Genomic DNA, 24183 nt, shown 5'->3' on the forward strand with positions numbered 1-24183 from the left:
GTCGAAGTCGACCCCTCGTCACTACTTCTTCGAGGTTAGGCGAGATACTTACTGGGTACGCATTGATTTACATACTCATACTACACTTGTTGCACGTTTTATGCAGGTACATATATGACTAATGACCTTGTGGGCGCAGAGGCGCGGTTATTACGGGGACTTAGGTAAGCTGCATCTTATATATGATCCGCAGCCAACAGAGTCTCCTTCAGAGTATTGTATTTTTTTTTCTGTCCAAATTTGTATTCCGGACAGTTATTATATTTTATTTTAAATTCCTAAAAAATGCTCATGCACTTGTGACACCGGGTTCTGGGATGATTATTAGATGTTCAATATTGAAATTGGAAAACATTGTATATATTCTGTAAATTTATCTTTTACTAGTTGAATTGAATTAAATTTACGATTTTAAAAATATTAAAATAAGAATTTAATTAACTATTTAGTGTTGGCTTGCCTGACAGTGGTGTCCGGCGCCATCACGACCTTTAACGAATTTTGGGTCGTGACACTAACGATCATATGAATGACATGTTGGGGTTCCTCCTGTTCATTTTTCCTGTTGGCGTCCCTTTCTCTGAAATGATTCTTGGCTCGATATTTGAGAAACTCTCGACGGTGGCCCTCATTGAATATACTGGCTACCTCCTCCCTTAATTGCCTGCAATCCTCGGTCTTGTGACCATGCGTGCCATGATACTTGCACATCAGATTTGGGTTTCTTTAGGAAGGATCGATTTGTATGGGTCTGGGCCACCTATTATCTCTGATCCTTCCGATTGTCGATACAATGCCCGATGCATCGATGCTAAAGTTATATTCCGATAATCGAGGTGCCTCTGTGGAATCGGCATACTAGTCAAAACCACTTTTGCTCATAAGTCCCCAAGAATTCTGTCCTCAATCACTTCTTCGATCGTTCAGGGCAGAATTGTGTCCTGAACCATTATTCCTTCGATCTACGGTATATGGTTGATATCGGTCTCTATTCGACCTTGGCTCCCTGTCGACGTCCATCTGGTTTTTAACTGCCGACCTGTTTGGATGTACTGAACCGGAAGGGGCTCCTAATTGGTCGTCCTCGACCCTAATCTTCGATTGATATCGATTGTGCACATCTGCCTAAGTTACAGCTAGATACTCGATCAAATATTGTTTCAACTGACGTGATGCTATCGAACTCCGCTCGTTCAAACCTTAGGTGAAAGCTTGAACGGCCCAATCATCTGTGATCAGTGGCAACTCCATGCGTTCCATTTGAAATCGGGACACGAACTCCCTCAGCATTTCATTATCCCTTTGTCTTACCTTGAAAAGGTCCTATTTTCTCGTTGCGACCTTTATGGACCCGACGTGTGCCTTTACGAAAGAATCTGCTAACATGGTAAACAAATCGATGGAATTTGGTGGCAGGTTGTGATACCAAATCATTGCTTCCTTCGAAAGGGTCTCTCTGAATTTTTTCAACAGCACAGATTCGATTTCATCATATTCTAAATCGTTACCCTTGATGGCGCATGTGTATGAAGTAACATGCTCGTTGGGATCGGTGGTCCCATTATATTTGGGCATGTCTGGCATACGAAACTTCTTTGGAATAGGCTTCGGAGCCGCACTTAGAGGAAACGGCTTTCGTACAAACTTCTTCGAATCCATCCCTTTCAAGATTGGGGTTGCCACAATATCTGATCAACTCGAGAGTTGTATGTCTCCATTTTTTTATCGTTAGCTTCGATTCTCTTCTCCCCTGATTCAATTCTTTTGGTAAGCTCCTCGAGCATTTTTATTACCGCAGGATCAGTCCCCGATTCGTTACCATTCGACCTTTCCGGTACTGGCTCGGTACAGCGAGTAATTTTTGGCTCGACCCTATTCGGAGCTCTTTGTTGATTTTATAACTGAGCAATAGCGGCTTGCTGAGCCTGGAGCATCTCGAATATCACTTGGAGACTGACTCCTTCGTCTCCTCTGCCCTGTGTTCCTTGGCCACTAGATCGGCCTTCTCTGCGTACACTCCCATCGAGATCTGCGCCTAGGTCCGCGTTTAGAGCAACGTGCGAACTGACATCGACTGTGTTAGCAACCGGTACTCCCCCGAGATTAGCCTGTGGCACCTCGACTCCTAGAGCAATCACATTTTCATTTTCACCGTGGAATCTGAGGCCATTGTCACCGTGTGTGGATGCGTTTTGTGAGTTTGACATATTTTAACCTGAAAGCAAAGATACTTGACAAGAACAAGTGTAAAATAATGTGTTTTACCAGAATCAGTACTGAACAATCACTATTATCCTTAGCCCAACGATGGGCGCCAAACTGTTTACCCTAAAAATTGAGTAACAATTAAACTTATATTATGGTTTTAAGGATATGTGATTTAACCCAGTGTCAATTGATAAATAACAAATTAAATAGATAAAATGGACAATAAAATAAATCAAACTGGTCTGCAAACAATGCCTCGACCTCGATTCGAGATAGTCTCGAGGTTAGTTAATAGGAACAGTAGAGGATGGAACAAACAGCGATGAACAGTAAGTAAAACAAAGAAAAAAACGTATATGTATATTCTTATCAGTGAATAATGATTATTCTCCTACAAGTGAATGGAGTCCCTCTTTATATAATAGAGGAATCATAAATAAGGTACAACTCTAATAACGGAAGTAGATCCCATGATTAGCACTAATAACCGCTTTGATTTGGTCTGTTCCGGGATTTTCACTGTGATCTTCGACCGGTTATGATATCTCGTCATTCCGTTATTACGCCTTACTCGACGTCAGTCATGCTTGATCTCGATTGTTGCTGGCCTCGATTTCAATGAACACTTCGATCTCCAGGCTTGATGTTCTATATTCGAGCTCGAGCCCGATCTATTATGAGGTTATCCTCGGGGCAACTCCCCTGCCAACTAAATCGGGTAATACACTCATCTTAAGACACATGAATAATATAAGTGCAATATTTAGTAATCTAATACAGTTTAGTGATAGTGATCATGTTTGTCCTGAGATAGGAAGTAGAATAATAAAGATGTGGAAAAGTAGCTATAGATGACAGTTAAAACACTGTTAACAGTACTGAAATTAAAATGATTGTATGCTAACAAAGATTTAAAAAGCAGCAATAAGTTCTGAATAAAATATCTAGATTAAAGAGGCTAATCGAAAACTAATAATGGAGATGTAGAAACTAACAAGAACACGAAATTGAGGAAATTAGAGACAAATAATGTCCAATCAAGCATGATGCGATCCTTTAAAGACAAATAATACTTTCTCCGTTCACTTTTACTTGTTCACTATTTACTTTGTTTACTACTTAATAAATAATAAATAAAGTGCATAATTTACCATGATACCTATATTAATTGGTGTGTAATCTTAATGTATTTGAAAAATAATTTGGAATGAGTAATTAATGCTAAGAACAAAACATAAAAAATAAATTATTTTTCTCTTGATATGCGAAAAGTGACAAGTAAAAATAAAAATTTATTTTTATAATAATTGACAACTAAAAGTGAACAGAGGAAGTAAGAAATAGAGGAGTCACGACAATACTGCCAACTTTTACCTTCTATTTTTGGCAGCTTGAACTGTGATTGTTACTATGGTTGACTGTGTTGGAGAATTTACACCAAACGCAAAACCAATATTGCCGTTTGTTGTAAGTCTAAAAATATGTTATTACCATCGTTTTGTACGCGTGGGGTTGGTTCACAAATAGCAATATAAAAACGTAAGTAGTAATTTCCTATAACTATATGTTGATAATTTCCACTCATTCGTTCAATGAGAATGTGGTTCCCGAGTTCTATGTTATCTTGTGAACTCACATATACATAATCTTGCAAAAAAGAAAAGGCCAATGAGAAATATAACTACCAGTCCAAAGGTTTGTCACTTTTCGCTTTTAAAATTTTAAAACAAATAAAATTTTGAAAATATTTCATTAGAATTAAAATGGGGTCAAATGATTTTTGCGGTATTTACAAACTCGTTTTTAGTTAAAATGGAAGATGTTTTTAATTGTATCTTTAATAGGAATATTCTTACAGTGTAGTTAAGTGATAATAACTTGCTTGAAAATAAAAATCCACAAACATTAAATTAAAGTGCAGGAGTAGAGTGATATAGAGATAAAGTAGCAATATTATTTATGAGTTGGTCAATTTAGCGATGATGAATTAATTGTTTGGTAAGTAGGTAAGAAGAATTTATAGGTAGGGGATGTATTACTCATTTATTTTGTGTAATTAGAGATTAGATTACGCGTAGGCCAAAGCTGCCTAAGAAACTTCACTATCATTAATTACTTTGTTTTTATCTTTCTCCTTTTGTGTGCATGTAATTATGAATAGTACCGTTTTACCATTTGAATCAACGCGGTGTGAGCAAAAGTAGAGAAACTTCCTTCTCAGCACAATTGCAGACGCAGACACACTATTGCTCAATTCCAAAACCTGGCACATAAGTCCATTCAGAATATTTGATAAAATTGGATCGTTACAAGAAAGATTGACACAGTCTGCTGCATATTATGTACAAATTAGAAAACAAGTTGGAAATATAAGAAAACGTAAAATGTATAGAAAAATAACTTTGTATGTGCAAACTGCAAACACAATTTGAAAAAGGGAAAAGGGTCAAATTAATTTTTTTTTAATTATCAATGCACCCATTTCTCTTCTTGTAATAAATAAAATTGGTTTAGAATTTTATTTATTTTTCAATCATATACACACCGTAGAATTTAGTGGATCTATTTATTATGTATTATATGCAGTTGATCATCACGTATGTACATGTATATTCAAATATATTTTATTATTACCTGGTTAGTATATAGTTTGATCGACTAACTTAAGAGTGCACAATGTGTATGCGTTTAATTAAAGCAAAGTTAAATTAGATAACGGTAGGGGTAAATTTGGTATGATAATATAATGGAGGTTAAATATAGATAATATATGAAAGTAGAGGGGTATATTTGGCCATTTTTCCTTTGAAAAATGATCTAAATTTGCAAATAACGTGGCCTAAAACCTTTTTTTCCCAAATTAATTATATTATACAACTACTAAATTGGCCAATTGGTCGTAAAAGTTACATGACTCAAATTTACTGAGAGATCCTCAAATTATATGGATAATTCGAAATACAACACGATATATGTTTAAAACAACATTTCTACTTGGAAAAAGTTATACAACAAATACTTGTAGGCAATAACATTTGCAAATGCCAAACTTGTGCTGTTGTGCACAAATAAGCTAATTATCCCACGGGATAAGGAGTATGCATGCCCCTTTCTAAAAGAATTCACATTAATTTATATGTAACAAGCTCTAAAGCTTTAGTAAAAGTAATTGATTTAGCATGTAGTGATTTTCCATCATTATTATATTCGAACATGGACTTAAAGCAAAAAGCAAAAAAATTATGTGGGGTGAAATGCAACTGAAAAAGAAAAAAGAGAAGACCTAAATTCTCAATTTTAACCCCAAATTACTCCTATATACTCCATCTATTTGGTATCTATCCTCCCCCCTCCCACTCTCCAAACATTCTCGTCTGCAAAGAATAAGCAGCAAGAACAGGACTTCTCAACTGATAATTCCGATTCTGTAGTCGACCTTTTATAACAAACCCAATTACTCTCTCTCTCTCTGAGATTTTGGAATTAGAATTAGACCAGAGTTAGGAAAGATGGTGACTGGTTGCTATCATTCTCTCAAGTGCTTTACTCATGAATCTGTGAAATTCTCCGGTTAGGTCAGGTTTCGATTTCTTCTCCACCCAGAATTAATGTTTTATTGCAAATCTTTTCAACTTTTGACTTGAGTTGTTCGTTTTTGGTTACAGGTGCTGAGTCCGTTTCTCGCTTTGCAAAATTCAAACGTGCTATGATTTTTCCTTCAAACTGCTCTGAATCTCTCTGTTTCGTTCCTTCAAACTAAATTTTTCATAGTGGGTTTAAATAAATCCATGGCCAATTCCCAAACTCCTTTCCTCTCACCACCATTTTGGTTTCTCTGAATATGGATTTTTATTCCCGGATTTTCTATCAAAATCTATTTTTATTACTTGCTACCCTTTTGGTCTCTGTTTCCATCTATTTGCTTCCTCTGTTCAGCTTCACCCCTACATTATTCCTCAGGTATCAAGTTTCATTCTTTTCAGTAATTTTAATTTGTTGGTGATCAAATCATCCTCCGTTTCTTTTCCTTTTCTAAAAGTTTAATTATTTTTTTGGACATTACAGATTAAAAAAGGGTCACGCTCCTTTAAACGACAATTCAGATTTTTCTGACGTTCTTCCTGAAGAAGATGACCAGAAAGAGTGCGACAATGTGAGGACCGAGCAACAATTAGAACCCAAGTTTGAAGCTTTTGAGGAAGTTATTGAGTATTTGGATTCGGACAAGCATGTCGATAAGCAAAAAACTGATTTTTGTTTTGAGTTTAAGTTCCCTACGTACGAGGAATTTAGTAAGAGCAAGAATGAAACTGGTGAACTTGTCACCTCTGAGTTTGTATCTGAGAAGAATTTTAGCAGCTTAATTCAAGAATCAGAAGTTGTGAACCTGAATGTTAAAGAAACTGGTTCTGTTTTAATACATGTTCCTAGCAAAAAAGAAGTCATTCAGGAGGAAGAGGAAATTAAGGAAATTGAGGGAATAGAATTTGTGAAAGGAGAATCAGATACTGTGTGCAAACAATTTTTGGGTGATACAGATTTTACTGATGAGTTTATGTTTCAATCAGAAAAAGATTCGCTGAGTACAGATTCAGATTCTGTATCAGTTGGTTTTGAGCAAATGCGTTCACTTATGAGCAGGTTAGTTAATTCGTACAGTGATGGGTTTTTATCAGATGATGACTTTGGAGGTGAATTTGAGCTTGATTCTTTGAATGATATTAATGCCGATTATTCAGAAGCGAAAAATCTTGAATTATCTGAAGAAAATCTTGAACCTGAGGATTTTGAGGACAGTGATAATGATACAATGGAAGAGTTTAGGAAATTAGAACAAGAGGATTCAGAATTTTTATCACAGAATGATTTTGGTGAAGATTTGGACAAGGCTAAAAGTGTAGAATTTGTTACAGAAGATGACAAGTTAATAATAAATGGTTCACAAGAGTCTGAAAATCACAAGTCAAACAATGCAGCGGTTGTTGATTCTACTGAAGATGTAAACAAATTAGAGTCATTGTGGGAACATCAAGAATTGATTGAACAATTAAAGATGGAAATTAGAAAAGTCAGAGCCACGGGTTTGCCTACTATTTTGGAAGAATCTGAGTCTCCAACAATGGACGAATTACAACCATGGAAAATTGATGAAATGCTTCACCGTGAAGATTGCATGAGCGAACTACACAAATTCTACAAGAGTTACAGAGAAAGAATGCGCAAATTTGACATTTTGACGTACCAGAAGATGTATGCAATAGGTTAGTCACAACTCTAACTACGTAATATCTTTTTTATACATAGTACTAACTATATTAGCGCATAAATGTTAAACTATTTTTTTCAATAGGCCATCTTTGCGTCATTATGTTAGTCTTTTCTTAACGGGCGCACCAGGATTAATTAGTATTCGAGTAAAAAGAATAAAGTGGCTCGACTTTAATTATTTCTAAAGTTTAACATTGGACCCACAAGATCTAGTTTGCTGGGGCTCCTGAAATTCATAATAGTAACATGAAATGCAATGCATTGGATTCATGATGTAAGGAACAGAGGTCGGCCCCAGTGAAAAGGCTTACTACTACCTTTCTCCTATTTTATGTTTTTGTCCATGTGAAAAACAAAAGGTTAGATAATGATACACTCATACACTTTCTACATTTTTTTAATGTTTATACAATTTGAATAGGTCAAAATGTTGTTTAAACACACACTAGCTAAGGACCATTCACAGGAACAAGAGGAAGATTACACAACAAGATGTCCTTATTATATACAGTATACTGCACTTGCTAGAAGTATGTACACGTTTCTTTCTTGTGAAGCTGTGTAAACAGAATACACAAGTAAAAAAATATAAAATAGCCTATGCCGACCATTTGTGTATGACCATATCTGGAAAGTTGTACGTTTTATACTTTCATATAGTTCATACCCATACCTTTGTTGGCCAACAACAAACAATTTGTCTAAGATGTGATCTTGACCTAGAAATTTATTGAATTAGTTAGTATTGACTGCTTACGTACAGTGGCGGGTGTCAAAATATAAATAAAAACCCATTTGAATTAGCTGATTGTAGATAGTTGATAAGCTTGAAGTGCTGAAAACCATTTTTAAGTGCTGAAACTGATTTTTTAAATAAGCATTTTCGTGTTTGGATAGACGTGCTAAAAGTGATAATAAACAGTTGATGTGTTTAGTAAAAAAAATGCTGATAAGCTGTTATTTTGTTAAAATGACTAAAATACCCTTTAAAACTTTACAAAAGATTATAAATGAAAAAAAAACTTTGTAAAGAAAAGGATGAACAACAATATGATTGAAGAGAAAGTTAGAAAATTTATTTTAAAAAAAATTGTGGATTAAAATTTTTTATTAAGGATAAACTAGTAAAAACTTGGTCAAACTAAAAGTGTTTATAAGCTAAAAAACCATAAGGTGGGGGTGACCAACTTATGACTTAAGATTGATTTTAACTTATAGGCATTTTGGATGTTTACTAAACGAAGTCAAAAGGTAGTTATAAGCTAGTGTGACCAGCTTATAAGATTAGCCAAACACTCTCTAACTAAACAAATAATAAGGGGAGTCAACTTATAGTACTATATATACATTAAAATAAATTTTTGACACCCCTTCGGATGAGTTGGCTCCGCCACTGCTCACGTAGCGTATCATAGTTTTCTTCCCTAAAAAATGTCCATCTAGTTGCTTCGCAAAATTCCTTGTTGCTTCTTGGAAAATCGTTCACTTGAAATTGTTTATTCAAAATCACGAGCTTTGAATTTGGTTTCTCACAAAGTATGTGGTAGCTAATTTGTTTTAAACATTAATAGTTTAAAAGGATCTTTTCAAAATGTGGCTCTAATCCAACATGTTTTTACAGGTTATTTGCAGAAAGATCCGCAAAAAGATCCATTGCAATTACTCTTCAACCAGAAATCTTCAGGTCCAACACTAAAATCCCTTGTCTCACAAAATATTAGGCTATTCAAACATAAAAATCATGACGACATTGACCCAATGGTAAAGTTTATCAAAGAATTGCAGAGTGATTTGGAAGTGGTATACGTTGGACAGATGTGCCTTTCTTGGGAATTTCTGCACTGGCAATATATGAAGGCTTTAAATTTGTGGGACTCTGACCCACGTGGGATCCGAAAATATAATGAAGTTGCTGGAGAGTTTCAACAGTTTCAAGTGCTCATGCAAAGATATATAGAAAATGAACCTTTTCAAGGGCATAGAGTTCAATATTATATCAAGAGCCGATATGATCTTCGTAATCTTCTTCAAGTTCCTGTTATAAGAGGTTAGTATCTGATAAGACAGCTCTCCTTTTTCCTCTTGTTGTGATACAATTAGATGTGGCAAATGAGCAGGTTGTTCACATTTAGGCGGGTCAAAAGGAGTCAAATCAAAAAATGGGTCGTGATCCAATTTACCAAAAGAGATGAGTCAAAATAAGAGTAACTAGTCATAACCCAACTCATCCAACATGACCCGACCTCTCCTTTTTATTCTTCTTTTGAAAAAGAAACGAAGTGAAAAATAACTTAATTTTTTTTAAATTATTAGCTTTTACTAATTCTAGGTCTCCAAACTTGATATTGTATGTTTGGATTGTATTTGACTGGTTGAGTTACACTATTTTGATCCATTTTGACCCAATAGCTTGATGGCGGTAATTTTGGGTTCAACTTGGATAAAGTCAACAAACATGTCATAACTCAACCCCTTTAAATTTGGACGGGTTGAGCGAGTTACTAAAAAATGGATTAATTGTGCCCCCTCTAGATATGGACACCTCTTCTCCTATAAAAGGTAGTGAAATATTGTGTGTATTAAATTTATATAGTGTATTGAATTTACAAAGTGATATGCAGATGACAGAGTGAAAGATAGAAACAAGGCAAGAACAAGAGAGAAAGATGACTATTCAATTACAAATGACATGCTAGTGGAGATCCTGGAAGAATCAATACGAATATTTTGGCGCTTTGTCAGAGCTGATAAAGATTGCTATAGTGTGATGGCAAAAGCGAAAGGTCAAAAGGTAATTCATCCAGAGGTTCAAGAAGAGGATGATCTAGAGCTTTTACTGGAGATCAGAAAAAATCTTGAAAAGGTTAGTTTCTAAGTTTCTCATAGACAAATGCTTTCTATAGTGATTATATTATATAAAAGCTTAAGGTATTAGAGATAGAATACTTTTATTTACTTAATTATGTTAAGTCGCAAAATATCTGTGCTTATATTTGGAATCTACAATGACATGGACTTCTTAATCTCTATTTTTATGGAAAAATGCAGAAAGAGAAGAAGCTGCAGGATGTTTTGAGAAGTGGAAATTGCATATTGAGGAAGTTCAGGAAGCAAAGAGAAGAGGATTCAGATCATGTACTCTACTTTTTCTGTCAAGTAGACATGAAATTAGTGGCTAGGGTCCTGAACATGTCAAGGCTAACGAAAGATCAACTAGTGTGGTGTCACAACAAATTAAGCAGGATTAGTTTTGCGCATAGGAAAATACATGTAGAACCCTCTTTTTTGCTCTTCCCTTGTTAATAATAGTCAATTTTTAGTGTCAATTATGCCAACAAATTTCTTTGCTTGTTAAATCTTTCGGCCGTGAAAGGAGGTAGGGGGTGTCAAATAACACCCCTTCGCGGGTAAAATACACTATGTAAGTAGGTAAAAAAATAAATTATAGTATGTATATATACTTAATTTCCTGGTATATTTATTTTTATATATTTTGACACCCCCTAATAAAAATTCTGGTTCCGCCACCGGTAGCTTTATCTTTGTCTATTTATCTTTTACGGTAGGAAGTTTCCCCAACTCCAACGAGTGACTTGCGAACTAAAGGTAACTTCTGATCGACATGAAGTGACATGTTGGGAAAGTCAGTCTCTTGCACGAAGAAACGTGGACTGGACTAACTGCATCACTTTCTGTAATATAAAGGTGAAAAGAAAAGAAAAAAGAGAAGGAACTCGCACACTCATACAATAGCAATAACTCAATATAATCTCACTAGTGGGGTCTGGGGAGGGTAGTGTGTACGCAGACTTTACCCCTACCCTAGGGTAGAGAGGCTGTTTCCGATAGGACCCTCGGCTCCCTCCCTCTAAAAACTCTCCACCTTGCTCTTGGGGTGACTCGAACTCACAACCTCTTGGTTGGAAGTGAAGAGTACTTGACACTAGAGCAACCCACCGAACGCACACTCATACATTCCTTCTATTTTAAGGACTGAATCCGATTTCTGACAGTAAGTCCACCAATTTTACTGTGCGTGTAAACTAGTAGTACAATAGTGGTTTTGTGGGGTTCTCGCATAATTAAGTAACACACCTTACTGCACGGTAAAGAAACTTATCCGAGGATAAGCTACGGGTAATTCATATTCGGAAACTTAGATTAAATGCAACCGAGCATATGCACTGACTTCTGTTTACTTAAAACTACCCGTTGATTGAGTAAAATAGTGAAAGGTGGAATATAAGGAGTGAATCCACTGTTAAATTTATCTATTGTGCTATCATACAACGAGCTCTACTCAAATCTAATGTCGTCGATACTTATGGTTCAATTCATTAACCGTAGGTATATGTTTTTCACACATATGGTTGAAATACTGTGGTAAACAATTAGAAGAATAATACCTAATCCCGATAACCTTTTGTTCGAGCTCGGCAAGAGTTGAAGGCTATCCAAATATTTAGAAGACTGAAGTCGAATGTCATACTAGGACATCCACGAGAAGCAAAGCTGCTCTTATGCAATAATGCAAATAAAATGGATATCAATGCCAGAATAACGCAAGATGAGGGCACATACCGTACCACTTCAACTCTTTACCATTCAGGAGGATGGTTTTAATATGACCTCCCTGCTGAAAGTTTGTGTATTTCTTTCTGCACGTCTAACTTTGTAGTAAAGTTAGAGGAGAGCAAAGCTTCAAGTAGCAAATGGATTGTCATAAGATCCAATGGTAATACTTGGCATCTTAATACAGTAAGTATGCTGCTTAGATGACATCTCAAAACGGAATTCTTAAACATTCCATCGCAATAAAATTCTTTCTAGATATCAATACTTAACATGATAAGACTTGATTCATTTAGTCAGCCATTGAATATGCACCCCCCAGAAGGACCATAGCTCATAAGTTTTGAGTTAATTGCACAAATTAAATCCCTGCACTGTGGAAAAAGCCATATGAAATGTGCAAGAACTGTACACCAGAGAATCTTACAGCTAAGCAGAAATACAAACTTGCGGCAAGGACAGCAGGCATGAAGAGACTTGTTCTAAAAATAGATCAGTTCAGATAATGCCATCATCTCTCTGTTTCACCAATGCCACCATCTCCAGACCTTTGAGTCTGTTCCTCATCTTTCTTTTTCTCCTTTTTGTTTTTCCTATTTAGGTGGGACCCTATTTGCATTTATTCGATTTAATCCCCCCTGGCGAAGAATGCAGGCTACTGAGCAAGGTCGGAAGGAGGCGAGGTCTCCAGATAGGGCTTCTGGTAAAGGCACATAAGAAAACATGTTATCTTACAAAAATACAACAGGAATAAGGTGTACTTGAACTTAATGTGCACTCATTACTGATTATTTTTCAGAACCCCAAAAAGAAAAGAAAACAAACACCCACGGATTAAGGAACCAGGGAAACCAAGAGAAGTACTACCTTTGGTCATTTGGTGGTGCTCTCCATCTTTTCTCGCACCTGATCATAAGCATTAAGCAGGTCTGCCCGTTTATTTGCTACTTCTACTAGAGTTTCCAGAGCTGCAAAAGATATAGGCACTCATGTTATCAAGATGAGGCAAAGAAGGATCATACATAGATAAGCCACAAAGTTAATGCCAGATTTCAGTGAGTCCTGTAGATGGTTAGAAACACCCGTTCTAGAGTTCATACAGTATATTTGGCTAGAGAAGAGAGAGACATACACCACCCTGTCTCTCACGCACACGTCATTTCTGTTTAATATTCTAAACTCTCAAAAGGTTAACTTCGCCCGGGATTTTTTGGCACTCCAAGTCATTTTGATCTCCAGTATACCTAGGTAAAAAGGTACTTCTGATGGTTCTGGAGGTATGAAAGCAATTTACCTGTCTCAAATGACGATTGGGCAGTTCGAAGCTTGGGAGAGACCAGCATCCCAAACATGGATAATGACTTGAGCCGCTCTTTTCGAGCCTAATAAAGAAATACAGTAACACTAAATTTGATGTATGCAATGATGCTCAATGAAAAATTAATAAAAAGAGAGGTAACCAGGAAAATAGATTAGTAAGATTGATCTGAGTCCAAAAAACATCTGTAAATGGGAAAGTTAAAAGGTATTGCCAAAAAATTATGAAATCCAATTAGGTATCCTTGATTATATATCTAGGCTGAACTCTGAAAATCCAACCTTTGCAGATTTATTACACTTGATCTTAACCAAAGGGTTGAGAAAAGTAAAACTCAAACCTTGTAGATTTGCACTTCACTTATCCAATTTTGGCTACTAGCTCGGATATCAAAACAAAGGAGAGTTGATGGACAATTTCACTAGAGTTAGTGAATGATGGTTTGAAAAGATGATAGACAACATGACATGTAGAAGAGAATAGTTTCTTCAAAACATGTCACATCAAGGGCCAAATAATAAACACAATGTTTATTGACTTGGAATCTTAATTATGGAATATTCTGTCATTTTTGGAATATTGTGAACTAAGCTGAGACAAAGAATTTACATTTTGCATGTCCACAAACTAAATTAGACTAGTGGTACTTGTAATTAGTACAAGAGGCAATGTGGAATGATTGTACGAACATAATAAAGCTGAAATCCATGTATAGAAAGCAAAAGTAAACTAGCTATGGCTTTCATAGTGCTCGATAGAATATTTCTTCATTTCAGTTTTATGAATTCACACAGAGGAAAATTGCAGGAAACTTTGAATGAAGAGAGGGGATAATATAATTGGGAAGATATGTCAGCTAAAAACAAGTTTACAAAAGTTTAAAAAATGTTTGGTTATCGATGTTCATTTCCAAATCGCGTCACAGAAATAAAATTTGATAATCCCTATCAGAAGAAAAGAAAGAAAATTTGATAGCAACACTCAAGTGCAAATGACTCAATATTTTTTTTTCTGATGGTACTCAATATTCTGAACAGAGTTATCTAAATATTAAATAAACTTATTGGGCATGGAGCATTCAGATATGTTGTCAGTACCTTCATAGTCTTTGCATTGAAAGGTGACTTTGGCAAGCCACATTTTCAGAACTATTCATGCATTTGATCATCTAACTCAATTAGAGGTTGAATATCCTAGCATACCCGTTTTCATAGATGGAGATTTCTGTTTCTTTTTTCCTGGGGGAGGGGGGGGGGGGGGGGAGGGGGTGTAGGTACTGCATGGATTGGGAGAGAAATTGAAAAATGCACTATAAGTTCCAGACACAAGCATCGCCTAATAAAATCATACCACCTGCTAAGTCACTTACTTGATCATCAACTGTACGTGGTGATTCAGTAGCTTCTGGCATTTCTTCCTGGACTTCTTTGAAAAAGTAAAAGAAAGAAAGTTAGAATCTTTGTTGTGATAGATGCTTAATTCAGGTAAAGGAATAGAAGATGCGTCCTTTATTCAGTTATATATTACATTATCTTTTGCTGCAAGTGTAGAAGAAGCATTCCTTAAACTGGACTTCCATGCCACTAACAAATCAGGTGCTGAAGGAACAAGGTAGGTGCTGAAGGAACAAGGTCGGAAATATTGTCATGCAGTCTGCACTACAAAAACGGAGAGAGAAACATTTCCATGCTTCTACCTCAGTAAGAGTAGCTGAAAATTCAGGTCTAGCACCTATTAGAACCTAGTAGGTGCTTTACTTTATACTGGGTTAACTGCCTTAGTATCTATTCTCCTTTAAACTATTTAAGAAACATTATGAGTGCTAAAAGAGCCAGAAACATGCATTCTGTACCAGAATTTGAGGAACCGTCCTGCTTCAGAACCTTTGGGCTACTGGATTTCCTCTGTAACAGTTTATCCTCCTCAAATTTTGCTTCCTCAGAAGAGCTTTTTGGACTCTCAGACGATGCCCACTTACACAAACTGAAATGCAATTTCTCCAATTCAGGCCCAGCTACATATCAAAAACATTACAATACGATTACTACTTTCAATACGGTTATGTAAACTAGCAGAAGAGAAGTTCCACCACAGAATGAACATGATACAGATAATTTTGTGTGCCGACAAGTAAAATGCACAAATGCTGCAAAAAAGGTATGGATTTACCATCCAAATTGTTTAACTGCAACGTAGTGGCAGCAGAATGAGATTTGAGGTCAAACAAAGCACTATTGATACGTGAAGCACCCATGGAATGCCTAGCACTCGCCAACTCAAACCATCCCTGCCATGTAAGCAAATGCAAAGTAAATACTATTTCAACTTTATTGGATCCAAAGCTATTATTGCACAAATTTGTCAGCTTAATCATACTTAAATATTCATTATGAGTTACATATTATAGGTACACACACAAAGGATTGCTGCAAATCCATTTACACCAAATTCTGGATCGGTCCTAAATTAGGGAATTTGGATGTTTTTACTTGGAGAAAATAAGTGAAATCACAAAGGAGGGATAAAACAAAGGAAGGAAGAAATTGTAACCTGGCGAAGTGATGAAGAGAGAGAATTCATAAGAACTAAATAGCTGTCCGTTGAATCCATAAACTCCAAAACATTCTTATCGTTTTCGTGGACGGAGCTCTGCATTTCTGCAACTTCCACCTTCGCCATATTGAAATCGCAAATCTGTTAAGCTAGGTGTCCTTAGTTTAATTCTAGTTTCATCTCCATGTTAATACGCCTCGATCCGACCCTGCTGCTCAACTCGTGACAGTTGTAGAAATTGACCAGCTTACCCTTTCGTCAAAAATCCTTTTTGGAACCATAATTACAATATTGGTTAAGAATTAACAAGAAAAGGATAAGTTGGTACCACCAAATACAAATTTAAATTATTTTATCGATGAGAAAAGGGATTTTATTTCTTTATATTTCTTTCTTGTAAAGATTTTGAAAAATGTATAACTATTTTCTTTTCGGTAAAGGGCCAAATATACCCCTCTACTTTCGAAAATAGTCTAAGAATATCCCTCGTTATACTATTGAGTTATCTATACCGCTACAGTCATACTTTGAGTTCAAATATACTCCTCATTTAAACGAAGGAACACGTATCATCGTCATGTTGGTCAATTCTAAATATCTCCTAATTAATTAAAAAGACTCATTACCCATACCCGAAAAATAATTTTTTAAAGCAATTTTTTTTTTGTAAAAACTGAAAAAAAAACTGAAATTAATAAAAATATTTTTTTTTTCAGTTTTTACAAAAAACCTGCTTTAGAAAAAACTGAAAAATATTTTCTAAAATAATATTTTTATAAAAACTGAAAAAATAAAAGCTGAAAATTAATTTTCTAAAGCAATATTTTTGTAAAAACTGAAAAAAACTGAATTTTGTTTTTACGAAAACTTAAAAAAACGAAAATATTTTTTTCTTCCAGTTTTTATAAAAAACTGCTTTAAAAAAAGCTGAACAATATTTTCTAAAATAATATTTTTGTAAAAACTGAAGAAAAAAAATTAAAAAGCAATTTTCTTTAGCAATGCTTTTGTAAAAACTGAAAAACAAATATATATATTTTTTTCAGTTTTTAGTTAAAAATATTTTAGTTTTTTCCAGTTTTTAATTACTTTATAAAATTACTTTTCAGTTTTTTTTTTTCAGTTTTACAAAAATATTGTTTTAGAAAATATTTTTCAGTTTTTTTAAAGCAGTTTTTTTGTAAAAACTGGGAGAAAAAATATTTTCGCTTTTTTCAGTTTTTACTAAAAAAAATATAATTTAGTTTTTTTTCCAGTTTTTACAAAAAATAAATTATTTTTCGGGTATGGGTAATGAGTATTCTTAATTAATTAGGATATATTTAGAATTGACCAACAGGACGATGACATGTGTCCCTCCGTTTAAATGAGGGGTATATTTGAACCCAAAGTATGACTGCAGGGATATAGATAACCCAGTAATATAACGAGGGATATTCTTAGACCATTTTCGAAAGTAGATGAGTATATTTGGAGAGAGGACAAACAGACTCACTACTCTTAGTGAGGCTTCTGCTGCATGTGGGAAGCAAGATTCGCAGTATGGCTTCAGAAAATATATTCATTATACCTATATCATTTAACGAATTGTCCAATTGTCGTTTCACTCAATGAAAGAGTAACTACACAAAAATGTACTTAAAATTGCTCAATTGAGTCAGTCTTGTTATAAAATAAAGACTATAAAAAAAATAAATTGAACACAAGTATAGAGGGAGATTGATATTTTATTCAACTTCAAATTCATGTACATAATGAACTGAAAACTCATCTATTTATAGAAGAAAGGAAGCAGCTGCGAGGCTTTTCAGAAAGCAGCTGCAAGGCTTTTCTTTAGCTGCTTGTAAGTTGTCTGCATGAGCTGCTTGCAACCTGCCTGTTTAATAAAAAGCTGCTGCAAATCATTTCATTGAACTGCTTGCAACCTGCCTGCATCAGCTGCTTGTAGATAAACTTCAACAGAGTACTAAATGGATAATCTTCTTCAGGAAGATTATCTATAGCGGAGTAATAAATGAACATCCACAATATAATTATTTTCATAACACTTCCCCTTGGATGTTCATTAAAAGATAATATGCCTCATTAAAACCTTACTAGGAAAAAATCCTGTGGGAAAAAATCCTAGTGAAGGAAAAAGAGTACACATATTTAGTAATACGCATTGCTAGCTACCTCATTAAAAACCTTATAAGGAAAACCCTGTGGGAAAAAACTTTAGTAAGGAAAAAAGAGTACATCGCGTATTTTATTCCCCCTGATGAAAACCTTGTTTCAAATATTTAAGTTTTCGCATTCCAATCTTGTATACCATCTTCTCAAAAATTGAAGTTGGTAAAGATTTAGTGAATAAATCTGCTGGATTGTCACTTGAACAGATTTGTTGCACATCAATGTCACCATTTTTCGGAAGATCGTATGTATAGAATAATTTTGGTGAAATGTACTTTGTTCTATCTCCTTTTATAAATTCTCCCTTCAATTGGGCTATGCATGCAACATTGTCTTCGTATAAAATTATGGGTCTTTTATCACATTCCAACCCATATTTTTCTCGAATAAAATGAATCATTGATCTCAACCATATGCATTCCCTACTTACTTCATGAATAACTATTATCTCAGCATGATTTGAAGAAGTAGCAGCAATAGATTGCTTTGTGAAGCGCCATGATATGACAATACCTCCACATGTAAATACATACCCGATTTGAGATCGAACTTTATGGAAATCGGATAAATAACCTGCATCTGCATAACCAACAAGATCTGCACTACCTTTGTTGGCATAAAACAAACTCATATCAAGAGTTCCCTTTAAATATCGCAATATATGCTTAATCTCATTCCAATATCTCCGTGTAGGAGAAGAGCTATATCTTGCTAGTAAATTAACAGAAAATGCTATGTCAGACCTTGTAGCATTAACAAGATACATAAGTGCATCAATTGCACTGAGATAGAGTATTTCAGGACCAAGGAGTTCCTCATCCTCTTCTGGAGGTCAGAACGAATCCTTATTCACTTCAAGTGATCGAATATCCAATTGGTGTACTTAATGGGTGCGCTTTGTCCATGTAAAAGTGTTTCTAAGACCTTTTCTGTATAGACAGATTGATGGATAAAGATCTCGTCTGCTAAATATTCAATTTACAGACTAAGATAAAGTTTTTCCCTTTGGAGCTCTTCTGGAGTTCCTATGATATTTATGCCGTTAACATAAACAACAAGTATAACAAGCTATGATGTTGTGTTCTTTGTAAAAATGCATGGACAAATGCCTTCATTTACATAACCTCCATTCATCAATTCAGTGAGGCAATTATATCACATGCGCCCAGATTGATTTAAACCGTACAAAGATCTTTGTACTCTGATTGAATGCATTTCACGATGCTTTGAACTATATGCTTTAGGCATTTTAAATCCTTCAGGGATCTTCATATAGACTTAATCAAATGAGTCATATAGGTTATGTCGTGCATTTAGATGGCATGACATCTTCAGGTGTCTATACTACAGGTCCGATCCTCACAATCTTTTACAATATTGTGCACTATATTGTATCAAATATATCGTCGACGATCATTTTATATCGGTTCGCAAGTGAAATAACTTGTTGAGATCTCATCACTTTCTTTATTTTCAGGTACCTGAACTTCTTCCGGAGTTTCATGAAATGTTATGTCATGGGTTCTTCCAGAGCTTATTTCCTCCTTATTATGATCATTTTGATCATTTGCTCCTATTCTTTTCAAGGATTGTTACCTTTGGAACCGATTGGTCTACCACGCTTCATGCGTACAGTAAACTCTATCCTTCAGGGACTTAATTTTAATAGGAACATTTACAGCTGAAATATGATATTTAATTTTGGATCAGCAAATGCTTCTGGCATTTGACTTGAATTATCTTCTAAGCGAGGATCATATTAATGATAATTCAATTCATATAGCATATTTTTTAGCTGTTTTATTCCATCCCCCAAATGTTAGAAAAACTAACTCATATCCTCAATCTTCTTTGGAAAACCTATCTTTGTGCATTGTGGTAGAGAAATTAATCATATACCACACATCAAAAGTTATTAGATAGTAAAACTATTTGGTTTCTGATCCTAAACCAATTATGAGGGGAGGACTTATCATATTTTGTTGGTCTGATGCATACAAGTGCTACTGTATGCAATTTAGAAAATCGTAGACCAACACATGAGGCTTTGTTCTGTTAAGCAATAGTTTAGCCATTAATAGGAGGTATTCAATACTAAACTAGCTTGGATATAAACCAGCATCATCAAGATGAACTATCTTGATTTCATAATCTGAAAATTATGTTCTTAATTGAGAAAGATAATTTCAAATGCCAAACTACAGGTTGACAATAAACATACATGTAACCATCTTATATATGCATCTATAAATGGTTCACATGATAGGTGAATGGGCCCATATTCACCTTTTATATATTTCAGAATTCGGGGATTTTAGTCCTAACTTTAGCTGGTATAATCAAGTTATTATGAGAACAAGCAACACAAGAGAATTCTTGAAGAATCTTCTAGTTCTTCAGTATATGCTTATCTGAATTCTCAAATAGCTCATTTAAAGATGGCAAATGAAAACTTCAAGTTTATCATAGCATGTTGTCACGGAACCGTTTTTCTGAAGGTTCGGCGAGGGCAGCAAAGTAAGCCTGACTGCTACCTAGCTTCAGCCCTTAGACAATAATTAGCACAATCGTGCTAAAGCGATGGCAATCACACGAAACAAGCAAGAAAGCTTTGAAATAAAGAGACTCGAATTTGGGAGGCAAGTGCCAATTTTCTGTTGTGTTTATTCAATATCTGATGCCTTACAAAGAATGAAAACAAAGCCTATTTATAGAACTAAAATGGCTATACAAAGGGTTGGTTGGCTGTCTAAAACAGCTTGGTGCATTCCAGCCTGGAAAGGTGCCTGGATTCCTGGATGAAAAGCTGCCTGGATTCCTGCCTGGATTCCTTAATGGGAAGTTGCCTGGATTCCTGCATGAAAACCTGGAAAGGCAGACTTTGTGGGATATGATGTCAGCCATGACCTCCTGATGGCAGTCCGAGAGTTGAGCTCGGTCAAGGCTCGCTATCGCTGGTTTTGCTGAAAATTAATAGGTGCGATGGCGGGGCGGTGCACGTTCCCCCACCTGAAATGGCGACGACCCCGGCGCCACACAACTGAAGATAATCGTGGACTTGTTCCTTGAACTGCCACAAGTCTTCAAACTTCTCCCATGATGCCTCCTCTAACGAAGTTCCTTTCCAATGAACAAGGAACTGCGCGCTTGAATTGCCCCATCCTTTTCCACGGACCAATTGATGGTCTATGATGGCCTCCAACTGCTTGTCTGTTGCTGGCGGAGTAGCAAAGATCTGGCTTCGACTGGTCTGCGCCCGATCCTTGTCTTCCATGTCTTCGAAATATGGTTTAAGTTGGCTAGCATGGAAGACTGGATAGATTTTCAGATGACGCGGCGTGTCCAGTCGATATGATATTATCCCCACTTTGGCAACAATTTCGAACGGACCCTCATATCGGCGAATCAAACTATGATGTACGCCTCGCAGTGATTTGAACTGCCGTGGATTTAGTTTCACCATGACCCTGTCTCCAATCCGGTAATTGACTGGACGACGTTTCCGATCTGCAAATTTCTTCATTTTACGCGCAGCCTTGTCAAGATATGACCTGGCTAGATCGGCTTGTTCCTCCCAAAACTTGGCCATGTGAAAAGCCCCCGGATTCTTCAATCCGACGTTGGCGGGCAATGACTGAGGAGTGTTGGGCTGTTGCCCAGTTGCAAGCTCGAAGGGACTCTTCCCAGTCGCTTCGCTGCGTTGTAAGTTGTAAGAGAATTGAGCTATGTCCAGTAGCTTAGCCCAGTCTCTCTGATTGGCGCTGACATAATGCCTCAGATAGCATTCAAGCAAGGCATTAATTCTTTCCGTTTGCCCATCTGTTTGTGGATGGAAACTTGTTGAGAAGTGCAATTGAGTTCCCAACAAGCTGAACAATTCTCTCCAGAATGCGCCTGTGAAACGAGGGTCTCGATCGCTTACAATGTGCTTAGGCACACCCCAATATTTCACGATGTCCCTCAAAAATATACGTGCTGCCTCCTTAGCTTTGCAACCGGCAGTGGTGGCCGAGAATGTTGCATACTTGGTGAACCTGTCGACAACCACCATAATGGTGCCGAATCCCTTCGAATTTGGCAAACACGTGATGAAGTCCATGGTTATGCTGTCCCATGGCTTCGCCGCAACTGGCAGCGGCTCAAGTAATCCCCCTGGAAGCTTGGATTCCACCTTGTCTTGCTGGCAAACTAGACAAGTGCGTACATATACCTCGATGTCGTCCCGCATCCGAGGCCAATAATAAGAAGACTCGATCAGGGCCATTGTGCATTTTTGCCCTGGATGACCTGCCCAGGCAGAGTCATGGCCTTCCTTCAGAAGAGTACGCTGGAGATTTGCCCATTTGGGCACGTAAATCCTCTTGCCAGAGGTATACAAGAGACCATCTTCCTCCCAAAAGCGCTGAGTTTTGCCCTGACTGGCCAAAGCAAAAAGTTGTTTAGCTACGGGATCAAGTTGCATACCTTCTTTGATGGTCTGGATGATGCCACTGCTTGCTGAGCTAACCATGTTTGCCAATATTGTCTTGCGACTTAAAGCATCGGCTACTACGTTAGCTTTTCCTGGCTTGTATTCCAGGGTGTAGTCGAATTCTGCCAAGAAATCTTGCCAACGAGCTTGCTTGGCAGATAGCTTCTTCTGCGTCTGGAAGTAGCTTGTTGCAACGTTGTCAGTCTTGACAACAAAATGTGCTCCCAGCAAATAATGACGCCAAGTCCTTAAGCAGTGAACTACAACAGTCATTTCCTTCTCTTGGACAGTGTAACGCCTTTCAGCGTCATTCAGCTTTCGACTCTCAAAAGCTATAGGATGGCCATCTTGCATCAGCACGCCTCCTATAGCAAAATCAGACGCATCAGTCTGGACTTCAAATACCTTCGAGAAATCAGGCAGGGCCAATACGGGTTCCTTGGTGATTGCTGCCTTGAGTTTCTCGAATGCCTTCTGGCATATGTCGCTCCATTCCCACTCTCTGTCCTTCTTCAGCAAGTCAGTGAGGGGAGATGCAATAGCCGAGTAACCAAAGATGAATCTCCGATAATAGTTGGCTAAGCCAAGAAAGGACCGAAGTTCCGGCACCTTTGTTGGAGCTTCCCAGTCGTGGATAGCTTCCACCTTGTCCCTATCCATCCGAATTTCCCCGTGGCTGATTGTATGCCCAAGGAATTGTACTACGGGCTGTGCAAAGCTGCATTTCTCCCGCTTGACGCACAAATCATTTTCCCTTAGTACCTGGAATACCTTGCGGAGATGTTCTGCATGGTCCTCCATGTCGTTGCTGTAAACCACGATATCATCTAGATAGATGACAACGAACTGATCCAAGAAGGGATGGAATAGTTTGTTCATCAAAGTGCAGAAGGTTGCTGGAGCATTTGTTAAACCGAATGGCATTACCAACCATTCAAAAGCCCCATATCGTGTAACACAGGTTGTCTTGGGCTCGTCTCCATCCGCAATCCGCACTTGGTAATAACCTTTCCTCAGATCCATCTTGGTGAACACCTTTGCCTGCCCCAAACGATCAAATAAATCAGCAATAAGAGGGATAGGGTACTTATTCTTTACCGTGACCTTGTTAAGGGCCCTGTAATCAATACATAACCGCATGGTACCCTCCTTCTTCTTCTGAAATAAGACAGGAGCTCCGTAAGGTGCTTTGGATGGTCGTATGTGGCCAGCTTCTAGCAACTCCTTGAGTTGCTTCCTCAATTCCTCCAGTTCTGGGGGCGCCATGCGATAAGGCGACATGGCAGGTGGCTTTGCCCCTGGAACCAGCTCGATCTGATGATCAACTTCCCTCCGTGGTGGCAAATGTTTGGGAAGTTCCTCCGGCATCACGTCCTTATTATCTTCAAGGACTTGCTCAATACGGGGAGGCAATGCTACTGCCTCAAGGGAATGCTCAACGATTCCCGTCAAGGTTGCAAGAAATGTTGGTTCTCCTTTCTTGAAGCCTTTCACAAGTTGCATCGCTGACAGATGCACTCCGGTTTGTGGTACCCGAACAAGGGGCACAATACATGAACCTCCAGGGTCGCTTATGTGAAGCTGGTTGATACGTGGTGCAATAAGTGCGTTGACCTCGTAC

General features: G+C 37.0%; 2 protein-coding genes across 6 annotated transcripts; one reads left to right on the forward strand and one right to left on the reverse strand.

The window, feature by feature from the left end:
* Window positions 1-5528: 5528 nt before the first annotated feature.
* LOC104102533 (uncharacterized) lies at window positions 5529-10802 on the forward strand. 2 transcript variants are annotated; one of them, XM_009610273.4, is made up of 7 exons: window positions 5529-5783; window positions 5874-6168; window positions 6274-7469; window positions 9098-9160; window positions 9254-9523; window positions 10098-10339; window positions 10525-10802. In XM_009610273.4, exons 2-7 carry the CDS (start codon window positions 6050-6052, stop codon window positions 10777-10779), a joined length of 2145 nt encoding a protein of 714 aa, XP_009608568.1. In that variant the 5' UTR covers window positions 5529-5783; window positions 5874-6049; the 3' UTR covers window positions 10780-10802. The 2 variants fall into 2 exon arrangements, with proteins under 2 accessions (XP_009608568.1, XP_009608561.1); XM_009610266.4 differs by having other exon boundaries at window positions 5530-5783; window positions 9098-9523.
* A 1478-nt stretch (window positions 10803-12280) lies between these two features.
* On the reverse strand, window positions 12281-16174 carry LOC104102511 (uncharacterized). Of its 4 annotated transcripts, none has more exons than XR_001970451.3 (8): window positions 15917-16174; window positions 15536-15653; window positions 15219-15380; window positions 14894-14964; window positions 14736-14788; window positions 13343-13430; window positions 12916-13016; window positions 12281-12748 (listed from the first exon to the last, which is right to left on the reverse strand). XR_001970451.3 is itself a non-coding variant. In XM_009610240.4 (7 exons), exons 1-6 carry the CDS (start codon window positions 16043-16045, stop codon window positions 12922-12924), a joined length of 645 nt encoding a protein of 214 aa, XP_009608535.1. In that variant the 5' UTR covers window positions 16046-16174; the 3' UTR covers window positions 12281-12748; window positions 12916-12921. The 4 variants fall into 4 exon arrangements, 2 of the variants coding, with proteins under 2 accessions (XP_009608535.1, XP_009608527.1); XR_001970450.3 differs by having other exon boundaries at window positions 14736-14791; XM_009610240.4 differs by lacking the exon at window positions 14894-14964.
* Between the last annotated feature and the right edge of the window lie 8009 nt (window positions 16175-24183).

Source organism: Nicotiana tomentosiformis, chromosome 2, assembly GCF_000390325.3.
Source record: "Nicotiana tomentosiformis chromosome 2, ASM39032v3, whole genome shotgun sequence".
Lineage (NCBI taxonomy): Eukaryota > Viridiplantae > Streptophyta > Magnoliopsida > Solanales > Solanaceae > Nicotiana > Nicotiana tomentosiformis.

Bases quoted from the DNA above. Each gene is read 5' to 3' on its own strand.
- LOC104102533 (XM_009610266.4), top strand. From the start codon at position 6,050: ATGGATTTTTATTCCCGGATTTTCTATCAAAATCTATTTTTATTACTT. The intron at 6,169-6,273 runs GTATCAAGTTTC...TGGACATTACAG, and splicing joins ACCCCTACATTATTCCTCAG to ATTAAAAAAGGGTCACGCTC. The intron at 7,470-9,097 runs GTTAGTCACAAC...ATGTTTTTACAG, and splicing joins CCAGAAGATGTATGCAATAG to GTTATTTGCAGAAAGATCCG.
- LOC104102511 (XM_009610232.4), bottom strand. From the start codon at position 16,045: ATGGCGAAGGTGGAAGTTGCAGAAATGCAGAGCTCCGTCCACGAAAAC. The intron at 15,654-15,916 runs GTTACAATTTCT...CTTACATGGCAG, and splicing joins TCTCTTCATCACTTCGCCAG to GGATGGTTTGAGTTGGCGAG. The intron at 13,017-13,342 runs GTAAATTGCTTT...TATCTTTTGCAG, and splicing joins CCAATCGTCATTTGAGACAG to CTCTGGAAACTCTAGTAGAA.